Source organism: Hippopotamus amphibius, chromosome 6 (assembly GCF_030028045.1).
Source record: "Hippopotamus amphibius kiboko isolate mHipAmp2 chromosome 6, mHipAmp2.hap2, whole genome shotgun sequence".
NCBI lineage: Eukaryota > Metazoa > Chordata > Mammalia > Artiodactyla > Hippopotamidae > Hippopotamus > Hippopotamus amphibius.
The window spans coordinates 47842687-47855645 of NC_080191.1; the positions used below are offsets into that span (position 1 = coordinate 47842687).

The 12959-nt window shown below is 38.7% G+C and overlaps 1 protein-coding gene across 1 annotated transcript in view; it reads left to right on the forward strand.

The window, feature by feature from the left end:
- The first annotated feature begins 466 nt into the window (after positions 1-466).
- AIG1 (androgen induced 1) overlaps positions 467-12959 on the forward strand; it is a 241259-nt gene continuing 228766 nt past the window's right edge. The window contains 2 exon segments of the mRNA XM_057738026.1: positions 467-554; positions 557-834. Coding sequence (XP_057594009.1) covers positions 467-554; positions 557-834 — 366 coding nt within the window.

Below are 12959 nucleotides of genomic sequence, written 5' to 3' on the forward strand. Positions count from 1 at the left end.
CGTCTTGTTATACAGTGATAAGATATTTATAAATCTCCTGTGGAAATGGCAGGGCAGTCTCCCCACTGGAATAGAATAAGCGAATTTCATAGTTATTAACAGTAAGTCTAACACTAAAATCCCAACTGGACCCAAAATAAAGCAAGTCCCTCGGGGGGCCCCGGTTCACGGGTTTACACCCCACGAGCGCGCCCCCACCGGTGCCACTCGGCCAGCAAGCCCCCGGGCTGGACCGTTCGCCCGCACGGGGGTCCCCCTCCCTCCGTGCGGGTCCCCGGCCCCCGGTGCCCAGCCCCGCGCGCGCCCCCTCGCCCGGCAGATGCCACCGGCGGCGGCTCCCGGAGCCCGGCGCGCGCTCCCCGAGCCCCGGTGGCCCTCAGAGGCCGCCCCTCCGCTCCCGGGACTGTGAGGGGTCGCCCCCGGCCGGGTGTCGGCGGCCCGCGAAGGCAAGAGCAGAATGACGGAGATGACGAAAGAGCTGACGCCACGCCGCCCACCCGGCCGCCGCCGGTGCCCGCACACGCCGCCCCGCCCCGCCCGCGCGGTCGCCCGCGCACTCGCGGTCCTGCCAACCCCGCGGGGCGCGTCCCGCCTCCCCTCGCCCCGCCCGCGGCCGAAGTTCTCACGGCGCCCGCCCGAGCCCAGCGCCGCCCGCCCTCCTCGCCGCCGAGCCCGTCCAGGCCTCTCGCGAACATGGCGCTTGTCCCCTGCCAGGTGCTGCGGGTGGCCATCCTGCTGTCCTACTGCTCTATCCTGTGCAACTACAAGGCCATCGAAATGCCCTCGCACCAGACCTACGGAGGGAGCTGGAAATTCCTGACGTTCATTGATCTGGTAAGGCCATGCCCCCTCCCCCTCCGCTGTCCTCCCCCACCCCGGAGCCTGCGTGTATTCGTGGGTGCACCGGGCACCTGCGCGCGTGCCTCCAGCACCCACCCCTGTTCCTCGCCTCTTCCCCAGTGACTGCGTCTAAAGGCCCGGCTGCCTCGGCAGCAGCACCTTCTGAAGCTCCCAACATTACCTGGTAGCTGGGGCACGAGTGGCGGTGGGGCGAAGCCAGGTGGTGGGCTCTTTGGAGGGGAACACACACCTGCTTCTAAGAGGTGACACGGGAAGATTCTCAACTTAGCAAATGGATCGGAGGACCTTGATCCTGAGCGGCCTCAGCCCCGTTCGCCCCCAAGGTGCTTCGCAGAGCACCCACCGTGGGATCAAGTTGCAGCGGCTGAAGGAAGCTGGGTGTTGTCGAATTACTTGGAGCTTCCTCTGAAAGGACTGTCCTCCTAACAAAGAAGAGAAAGCTCCTCATAAAGAAGAGAAATCACCTAATAAAGTTGTCTTCTTTGCATCTGTTTTTTGCCCATTGTCAGTAATTTACTTCCAACCTTTCCTCCCGAAACATTAGAAGAGAGAGATTTTCAAAATGCATTTGCAGTGTGACCTTATACTTTTCCCTATCTTCCCGTATAAAAGTTTGCAGTAGTTTGCATAAGCAGTTCCTCTATTGTCACAACATGATGGCCTTGGCAATTGCACGTTTTCTCTTTGCTTTGTTTTTTAACAGCGTGTCCACTTCTGGCACTAAAAGGGCCAGAGAAGCACAGCGTGAGCATAAGACCCAGTAAGGACATGAGGTGGAACCTAGGAACTTGAGGGTGAAAGGTGACTAAGCCTGACTCAAACACACACTTAAAAGATTGTCGAGTATGGACAGAGAATTAAAACAAAAGCCAGGAGTTCTAAGGACTAGAGAAAATGGATCGCCAGAACTTGCCCATCCAAGATTATGCATGAGAGTGGCTACACAAGCAAGATTGTAATCTCTAAGTGTTGACTTTTCATTTTGATGAAGAGAACTTGATACTGTTTTAAGATATTTCCAAGGGCTTAGGATCCTTCAGAGATACGCAGTCAGAGGGTTTTTTGTAAAGAAATACCATTTTAAATTTGTATCATGTTAGATACTGTCAGAGAGGAATTTAAGTCCTTTTTCCCAGCACTCTCCAAACTGGGCATCAAGACTGACCAGGACATAGGGTGTTTCAGGGGGTTCAATTTTCAGTTCCTCAACTTCCAGCTCTTTCTTGAAACTGGTCTGTCTCTGAACGCGAGTGTTGCCTGCCAGTTCTCCTTTTTTCTGTCCCGTTCATCCAAGGGACAAGCACGTGGCAAGGCTCTGTGCTATATTTGTCTGTTCCTCTTAGCATCCAGAAGATAGACGATTGTCACTAGAACTATCTTCATATTTGATTGAAAAACAAAGTCAGGATTATCTTGACAAATAGCCTTCTTGGGTTGATTGGCTCGTCATTGAAGATTGGCTCTACATTTTATGTTATGTGGATGTCCATCGACTGAGTGAAACCTGCAGCCCTGAGGTTCTTATAAATATATATCAGAACGTTAGAAATCATGTCCCCTTTTCAACTGTTCAAACTTACATTAAAAATATTTGGATGTTATTTTAAACTATGTGCATAGATTTTGAGAATTCTTTTACTGGCTATGTGAACAAAACTTCTTTTGGATCACTACCTTATCCTGTCCTCCCGATCTCACTTTGACCTGGCCCATTTGAGTGTTGTCAAGAAACAGCACTGTGCTGAAATACTGATGGAAACCCCACGAGAACCATAGGAACGATGAACAGTTCTCAGAAGCACCGTTGCATTAGATACAGTTTTGCGGGTGTAAGGGAGGGGATCAGCAGGTGAGAGGGGTAGAAGTGTAGGGTATCGTTAACCCACGGGAGAGGTGACAACTTCTCACATTGGCATTGCTTACTGTGTGTTATAAAACAAGACTCTGGAGAAACAGTGTACCTCTCATAACCTTTGAGTGACATGAAACTGTAGCAGAGCCAGTCTGACTCCACTTAATCTGTCATACACTTTATATCTTAGCATATGGTGGTTGGACCTGCCTATTTTAGATAATAATCACCACAAATATATTTTTGTCTATCAGAATTCAGGCCATAAATTCAAGTTTGAAACTTTAACTTTGTTTCATATTTAGATTCAGTTTGTATAGGGCCTTCAGCCAGTCATTCAAACTTTTTATCTCTGTGGCTTCTGATTGAAATATAATAAACCTTTCATCGAGGGTTCCTGTGAGAAAGTATGTCTAGAATATATTCAGAGAAACACTCAAGCAGAGAGTTATTCTTTTTGTTATTAGAGATTTAGAGTCTTTGGAGCTTAAGCATTGTACAGCTGTTAAAACAACTAGCCTGTCCATCCCTACTATTGGCATGAAAAGATGAGACTACTGTAAGTTACCCATTTAACTTTTCATTTTTTGTGTGTTAAAAAATAAATTGACAAAACTTTATTACTTAGTGCTTTGGACACTTTTAGTGATTGTAAGTTCATTAGAGCAATTTTGGAAGAGGGTTTAGCCTCTCAAAATTTCAGTGAGAAGGCCCTTTTTCTAGCCAACTCGAATAAAGTCAGGACGTTTATCCTGGTGGCCACAGTCTGACTCTATGATCCGTGGCATCAGTTTACCGGAATGTAGCTCAGGAATCTCAGGCAACATGTATCCAGGAGCATATGGTTCTGTGGCAGGGGCCATTCGAGATATATCTGTATCTTTCTAAGAGTATGAGAATCATCCCAATAGAGTCAGAGCTCTTGGTTAAAAACTGAAATGCAAGTAATTGCTATCAGTAATCTTATCCTGTTATTGTTATTCCCCAAGAGCTTCTTTTCCTAGAATCTAAGAATTGTAAGAGAACTAAAAGTGCTTCAGGAAAATTCTACTTAGTAAATGGAAATGGAATACTGTCTTGGCATGATAGGTAGAATAATAGGCCCCCGAAGAATGTCTACATCCTGAGCCCTGGAACCTGTGAGTATGTTAGGTTACATGGCAAAGGAGTTAAAGTTGCTAATCAACTGACCTTCAAATAGGGAGATTTGCCCAGATCATCCATGTTACCACAAGGTTTCTTAAAAGTGGAGGGAGGCAGAAGAGGAGAGTCATTTGGAGGAAGATGTGATGGTAGAAGAAAGTCAGAGAGATGCAACATTTCTGGCTTTGAAGATGGAGGAAGGGGCCAAGAGCCAAGGAATGTGGGAGGTGTCTACAAGCTGGAAAGGGCAAGGAAATAAATTGTCCTCTAGAGCCTCCAGAAGGAACACAGCTCTGCTGACACCTTAATTTTAGCCCAGTGAGACCCATTTTCGACTTCTGACCTCCAGAACTATAAAATAATAAATTTGTGTTTAAACCACTAAATTTATGGTAATTCGTTGCAACAGCAATAGAAAACTAGTACACTTGGCTCTAAATCCTGTGACCTAGAAAAAACCCTTAAATGTTGTACTTATGTGGTGACTCAGCTAGTTCTTTATGTGTATTAGATAACTGGTTAATTTTAGTTTTAGCCAAAATACAGGATTTTGCCTCCTGCATCCATGAAACTACGCTGAGGAGACATGACAATGGGCAGTATGAGAATCTACAAAAACTGAATACCTTTGGGAAAACTAGGCCTTTTCTTTACTGTGAGGTATTTTAGAAATTATCATTGTGCAACACGCCATGCCAGGAGGAATACTCTTAACTGGAGATAAGCTGGAAAGGAAAAAAAAAATTAAACTGACTGATGTTGAAATATTTTCTTAACCAGTATCAGAGCTGATGAATTTTCTTCAAATGATGCAGATTCATTCATTTGTTCACTAATCAGATAAATTTCCTGTTATATAATAATTGTCCTCCCAAATAATAGAAATGAAGAATCAGAATCAAACCAACATAAATAAATTAAAAGAAGAAAGGAACTGGAGGTTGAGGCCTCAAAGTAGTACTAGAATACAATGGGCTTTTAGTAAGCATTTGAATAAATGGAAACTTTCCAAATGTTCAATGAGTATTCTTTTCTTGTCCCATTCCTCCTAAAACCATTCTAAATACTATGGTGTTTTTTTTTGTTTGTTTGAAATATATCAACCAGAATTTTATTCAGCTCTGTATGGTAGAATGTCTAACACACGAGTAAGAATCAACTTCTTTGAAAAACGTGAACTGGACATTTGTTATAAAAAATTAATGTTGATTTTGGATTTAAAACACTTTGATTTTTAAAGGTTGAAATGGAAATGTGATGATCCCATTTGCTCTAGTTTGCGGCCCTCGCCATTTTGAGGGTTATCATATCTTAGGGCTCCATTATGTTCATTGTTCCTCCTATACTGACTTTCCACTCATGCATGGGCAGAGCATTAGTGAGGCCCTGCCTCCTCAAAGAGTGATGTGGGGACCAGCAGCGATCTTATCTGGGAGCCTGGTAGAAATATGGAACCTCCAGCTTCACCCCAGACCTTCTGAATAAGAATCTACCTGTTAATAAGGTCACCAGGTGATTCTTTTGCACATTTTACTTTGAAAAATGCCGTTGTGGGCCATGCTGTTTTTGTTTTGTAATTTAACATGAGATAGCTTGTAGGACACAGCCTTCATATATTAATTCTGCCTTCTATATTTAAAACATATTTAAACATATTTCAAAATATATTTAATTATGTCACTTTTACCATGACATAGTTAAAAACATGTTGTAAAAAAATAGAACTTTAAAATAAAAGAGAAAAATATGTATTTGGCGCCGATACTATTTTTTGGCACCAAGGCTATTTGTTGTAATTGAGAAACAGGTTTGGCTAATCTTCAGGGAAATCAGGTGAAAGAGAATACACATTTCATTGTGTTGTCTCTACTGTTGGAATAAAGGAAGCATAACAATTTGTCAGGAAAAATACAGTTCTTTCCAGGCACTGACTTTGCCATGTTATTTATCACTCAGCTAGTCATATAAATGATATCGGTACCATAGCAGATAATGCCATTGATTGTTTTCTAGCAGGTTATCTATAGAAATATTCTTATAGTTGATGTTTTTTTACATTATGATTTTATGAAAGCCAAAGGCATGGTCTTCTGTTTTGACTGGGTGAAGGCATTTTGGCAGAGGCTTAAGATAATATAATATGGGTACTTATTTCTGTTATCTAAATCCATTTTGCAAAAGAATTTGAGAAAACCACAGAGTGAGCAGGATAAATAAGGGCTCAGATGTTGAAAAGCTTGGGGTGTTCAAAGAGCAGGAAATGGTCAAGTATACCTGGAGGATACATTTTTTGCTTTTAGACACACTAAGAATTTTTGACCTTTAAAAATGTTTAAAAGAATAAGTTGTGTAAGTATACTAAATGATGCATTTGAGTTTGTCTTATATTTACTTATATACTTAAAATATTCTTGACTCCAGTCCATGGCTTAATTTTAAATAGGAAATAAAATATCTTGAGAAGAGATTCTATATACCATTATGTAACTATGGTTTTGCCAGGCAAAACCACAGAGTGCCATGTGAAGGCCAGTAGTTCATTGAGTAGTCTGAACAAAATTAGATGGTGTTTTTTATGGATTTTTTTTTTCTTGGATATTATACAAAGAGGGTGAAACTGCAGATTTTTTTTCAGTATAATCAGACTTGAGCCTAAAATGCACATAACTTTAAGGATTAAATTATGCTTTTCCCTAACCTGGGAGAAGAATTTTGAGTATAATGCTTTGCATAGAGTCGTCTTCCCCCTCTCTGAAAGTGTTCCTTTTGGATCAAACATAAAATAGGGGCCTGGTTTTGTCAAAGTCGGGAAAATAGTTGATGATATAATCACTCATTCCCTTTCTTAGTTGCAAATGTTATTGAAATTACAGAGTCATCTGACCATGTTGAGGTCACTTCTTTTCCCATCTCTGCCATCCCCCATGTCTGGTATAACATTTAGCAAAATTGGTAGCTGCTCTTGAGGCTTTCATTTGTTTCTCTGTGTTCTCCTGAAATGTCATTTGTTTCTCTGGAAGTGTGAACAAGAGTACAATTTTCCATATTGAATCACATGTTCCTGTGATCCAGGCATGCTTGGAAATATCTTACTGCTTAGGATTCCATAACAACGTAGCTTTCTTTTGTGTCTAGCTGTCTGTGGCTAGACGGTTAAAGGGGCCCTGTCTCACCTGCAGGCTAGTCCTGCCAGAGGACAGTGAGCACAGACCTCTCTCTGCACGTGAGAGGCCTCTGGATCAGCACCATCATGGAGGGCCGCAGGGTATGCAGTGTTGCTTCGACAGGCTGGATCAAGACAGACGAATCAGGAATCACCAGAGAAATTGCTTGAATTCACCAAGTGGCAAGAATGCTGTCATTTTGAACCTTGAGCAAATGGCATGTGTTCATGACAGTGCTTTAGTAGCATGGAATTCGAGGAAGTCAGTGAGACAGTGGTCTAGCCCTTTCATATTGACTTATATTTAGACCTGTCAGGCTGTGTTATAACTTAAAAATTTAATTTCAAGAGCAATACATAGAATTCCAGCACATTTGTACAGTACCGGAAACCATAGGGAAGCAAATATATTCCATCTTAATTATCCCTAATTTTCTGTGCATCGTAACATTTTAGTGCTTAAAGATAGTATTTACTTCAGAACTTCATGAACACACAGAAACACACATAGGTGGAAAGTCAGACTGCATATATATATGTATATATGTGTGTGCACATTTATATGTTCAGATTTCAGAGAAATCATATTCTTTATAAAAATTATTTTTAAATTGTATTTAAATTAAAAGAGAGACCAATGTTAGTATTTTGGCATTTGCCTTTTGAGCCATGTATATACTTTTCTTTAAAACAAAAATTCAATATATACACATGCTTTGTGTAAATTTGTCTTTTTAAATTAATATACACCAAAATGCACTCTTTTTGGTGTGCAGTTCTGAGTTTTGACAGATGCATGGTGGCCACCACCACAGTCACCTACAAATATTAAAATATTCCGTTGTGCTGTCCCTTTATAGTCAAACCCTCCCCTGAATCTTAACAACCAGAGGTTTGTTTTCTGTCCTTAGAGTTTTGCCTTTTCTAGAAAAATATTATAAAGCATACGGCCTTTGAGTCTGGCCCTTTTCGTTTAGCATAATACATTTCGCGTTCCTCCCTGTTGCTGTGTGTATCCACAGTTTGTTCCATTTTAATGCTGAGTAGTATTTTATGGTATTGATGTGTCACTTTGTTGATTGACTCATAAACTGAAGTGCATTTGAGATTTTTCTAGTTTGGGGTGATTATGAGAAAAGCTGCTGTAAATATTTGCATACAAGTTTCTGTATGAACATGAGTTTTTATTTTTCCTGGGAGTGGGATCGCTTGGTTACACAGCAAATATAGGTTTAACTTGATAAGAAACAGCCCCACTGTTTCCTAGTGTGGCTATGCTGTGTTGCACTGCCATTGGCAATGTGTGAGAGTTCCAGTTGCTCTGAGTCCTCGTCAGTGTGTGGCACTGTCAGTTTTTCTTCTACTTTAGCTATTCTAATAGGTGTGCAGTGGTATCTCATTGCATTTTCCTCATGACTAATGATATTAAGCCTCTTTTCGCGTGCATTCTCATCATACATGTATCTTCTTTACGAAGGGCCTGTTCAAATCTTCTGCCCATTTCTTGTTTTCTTATTGTTACGCTTTGAGAGTTTTTGTGTATGCCAAATAGTTCTTTGTCAAATACGTGATTTGCAAACATTTTCTCCCTGTCTAGGGTATCTTTACATTTTGTTAGTATAAACAGGCCCCAATTTACAGTGGTTTGACTTTATGATTTTTCGACTTTTTGATGGTATGAAAGCGATACACATTCAGTAGAAGGTGTACTTCCAGTGTTGAATTTTGGTCTCTTCTTGTGTTGGTGATATGCAGTACGATATGCTGTTGTGATGCTGGGCAGGGCAGCGAGCCCCAGCTCCCAGTCAGCGATGCATTCAGGAGGGTAAACAACCAATACACTTACAACCATTCTGTTTTTCACTTTCAGTAGAGTATTCAGTAAATTACATGAGATAGTCAACACTTTATTATAAAATAGGCTTTGGATTAGATGATTTTGCCCAGCTGTAGGCTAATGTAAGTATTCTGAGCACGTTTAAGGCAGGCTAGGCTAAGCTATGATGTTCAGTAGGTTGTGTGTATTAAACGCATCTTCAACTTAGGCAATATTTTCACCTTACCATGAATTTATCAGGATGTGACGCCATGGTAAATTGAGGAAGTTCTCTACTGTCTTTTGCAGAGCAAAAGTTTATGATTTTGATGACATCCAGTTAATTTTTTTCTTTTATGGAATGTGCCGTTAATGTTTACCTAAGAACTTTTACCTAACCCAAGGTCACAAGGAGTTTCTCCTCTATTTCCTTTTATAAGTTTTATAATTTTAGGTTTTACATTTAGGTCTGTCATCCATTTTGAGTTATTTGTATAAGATGTGAGGTAGAGCTGAGTGTCTCTCTCTCTCTCTCTGGATATCGATGTACGGTTGTTCCAGCACCATTTCTTGAAAAGACTGTTCTTTCACCATTCAGTTGCTTTTGCACTCCTGTTGGAAATCAATTGACTGCATTGTGGGACTGTTTCTGGACTGCATTCTGTTCCACCAATGGGTCTTTTCACAAGTACCACACTGTATTGATTATTGCAGTTTCATCATAAGTCTTAAAAGCAAGTAGAGTCCTCCAACTTTGCTCTTTTTCAAAATTTGTTTAGGCTATTCTATACTTTGCTTCTGTTCAAATTTTAGAATGCTCTTGTCAATATCCGTAAATAATCCTACTGGGATTTTTGAGTGGGATTTCACTGAATCTATAGAACAATTTGGGGAAAATTGAGAGCTTAATATTTACTCTTCCAGTTCATGAACATGATATATCTCTCCATTTATTTAGGTTTTGATTTCTTTCATCAGTGTTTTGTAGTTTTCAGCATATAGCTTCTGTACATATTTTGTTAGATTTATACCTAAGTGTTTTCTTTTTATTAGCGCTATTATAAATGGTACTTTTAGAAACTAGCCTTTTTTTAAAACTTTTATATTTAACTGACACTTTTATTGAGATAATTGTAGAGTCACGTCAGTTGTAAGAAATAATACAGGAAGACCTGTGTGGGCTTTATTCAGTTTCTCCCAATGGGAACATGTTGCATAGCTGTAGTATAATATTGCAACCAGGATATTGACATTGGAACAGTCAAGATACTTAACAGTTTCATCACCACAAGGATACTTCACATAGCCCTTTTATGGCCACATCTACCTTCCCCCTTTGCCTGATTCCTGACTTCTAGCAACCATTAATTTGTTTTCTATTTTTATGATTTTGTTATGTCAATAATATTATATAAATAGAATCATATATGTGACTTTTGGGAGTTATCTCTTTTTTTTACTCAAAACAAGTCCCTGGAGATTCACTTAGGTTGTTACATGTGTCAGTAGTTTGTTCCTTTTCATTGTCGAGTGGTATTTCATGGTCTGGATGTACCACACTTTGTTTTACCACTCATCCATTGAAAGTCAGCTGGATAGTGTCCACTTTTGAGCTATTGTGAATAAAGCTGCTATGAACATTCATATACAGGTTTTTATGTGAACCTAAGTTTTTATTTCTCTGGCATACATATCCAAGAGGGCAGTTGCTGGGTTGTATGGTGGTTGCAATTATAGTTTTAAAAGAAACTGTCCAGGACCACAGAATGGCTATACCATTTTACATTTCCACCAGCAATATGTGAATGATACAGTTTCCTCTCATATGGCCAGTTATTTGATGTTGTCAGTATTTTAAAATTTCAGCCATTTTGATTGGTGTGTAATGCTATCTCATTGTGGTTATAATTTGCATCTCTCAAATGGCTAATAATCTTGCACATCTTTTCATGTCTTCCTTGCCATGTGTATATCCTCTTCAGTGAAACAAATAGTATTGTTTTGTTAAATTTTACTTTCTGGTTGTTTATTGTTATACAGAGATACATTTGATTTTTGCATATTGACCTTGTATCCTATGATTTTGCTAACTCACTTATTCATTCTAGGAGCTTTGTTGTGGATTTCTTGAAGTTTTCTTTTTTTATGTAGATAATTATATCATCTGCTAATAGACAGTTTTCTTCTTTTCTAATCATCATGCCTTTTATTTCTTTTTCATGTTTTATTGCATTGGTTAAGACTTCTAAGATGATACTGAACATAAGTGATGAGAGTAAATATTCTTGTCATTTCTTTCTTAGGGGAAACTTTTTTTGCAATTAAGTATAATATTAGCTATGCATATTCCCTTTATCAGTTTGAGTACATTTTCTTCTATTTCTTGTTTAGTGAGAAGCTTTTCTAAAAAAAATGTCATGAATGGATGTTGAATTTTGTTATATGATTTTAATTGCATCTATTGATATGTTCATATGGCTTTTTTCCCTCTTAATATAATGAATTACATTGATTGATTTTTGGATATTATGTTAGTCTTACATTCTTGGAGTGAATGCACTTGATTGTGGTATATTGTCCTTTTTATGTATTGCTGAATTTGATTTGCAGACATTTTGTTGATTTTACCTCTGTGTTAATGAGGAATATTTGTCTGTAGGTTTTTGGGTTTTTTTCCCTCTTTGCCTGACTTTGATATTAGTGTAATGCTAGCCTTATTCCTCCTCAATGTTCTGGAAGAGATTGAGTAGAATTGCTATTACCTCTTCCTGAAATTTGTGTTAGAATTTACAAATGAAACCCACTGGGTCTGGAGTTTTCTTTGTTGAAAATTCAGTTTGGTTGATTTCAAGGTATAGGGCTATTCAGATTATTTCTTTCTTTTTCATTGAGATTTGGTAGTTTATATCTTTCAAGGAGTTGATCCATTTCATCTAATATCAACATTCTCTCCTTACCTTTCTTTTATTGTTGTTAGGTCTGTAGTAATAACCACATTTCATTCCTGATATTGGGAATCTGTGTCTTATCTCTTTTTCCTTCATCAATGTGGCTAAAGATGTCTCAATTTTATTTATTTTTTTCAACGATCAGTTTTTGGTTTCATTGTTTTTTTCCTGTTGTTATTGTGTTTTCATTTTCATTGATTTCTGTTTTTAAACTTTATTACTTTCCCCTTCTGTTTGTTTTGGGTTTAGTTGGTTCTTCTTTTATTAGTTTCTTAATGTGGAAACAGATTGTTTATTAAATCAGATCTTTCCTTTTAAAACATTTAATACTAAGTACTACTTTAGTTGCATCTCACAAGTTTTAGTACATTTGATAATCAATTGTACTAAAACTTGTGAATGATTATCAAATGTCATTCACTTCAAAATGTTTTTAAATTTCCTTTGAGTCTTTCTATTTAAAATTATTAAGATTTTTTTTTTTTTGAGCAGTTTTAGGTTCACAGCAAAATTGAGGGAAATGTAGAGAGATTTCCCATATAACCCTTGCCTCCACCAGAGTCTTTCTATTTTACAGTGGGTTATTTAAACATGTGGTGTTTAATTTACCCATTTTTGGCTATATCTCAAATATTTTTCTGTCATTTGTTTCTAGTTTAAGTCCATTATGATCAGAGATCATTATCTGCATGATTTCAGTCCTTTTAAATTTGTTAAGTTTGTCTTTATGGCCTAGAATATGGGCTCTCATGTTTAATATTTCATGTACACTTGAAAAAAATATATATTCTTCTCCTGTTGGGTGGAGTGTTCCTTAAATGTCAATTACATTAAGTTACTGAATAATGTTGATCAAGTCTCCTATATCTTGCTGATTTTTCTGTCTGCTTGCTCTCTCATTAACTTAGAGAGGAACATTAAAGTCTCCAAGTATAATTGTGGGTTTGTCTATTTCTCATTTCAGTTTTATCAGTTTTACTTCACATATCTTGGGGCATATACATTATTAAGTACATACACATTTAGGAATGCAATATACCTTGATGAATTGTTTGTTTTATGATTATAAATATACTTCCATTTCCTTGATAATTTTCTTTGTTCCAAAGTCTGCTTTGCTTGATATTAACATAACTTCTCCAGCTTTCTTTTGATAAGTATTTGGATTATATATTT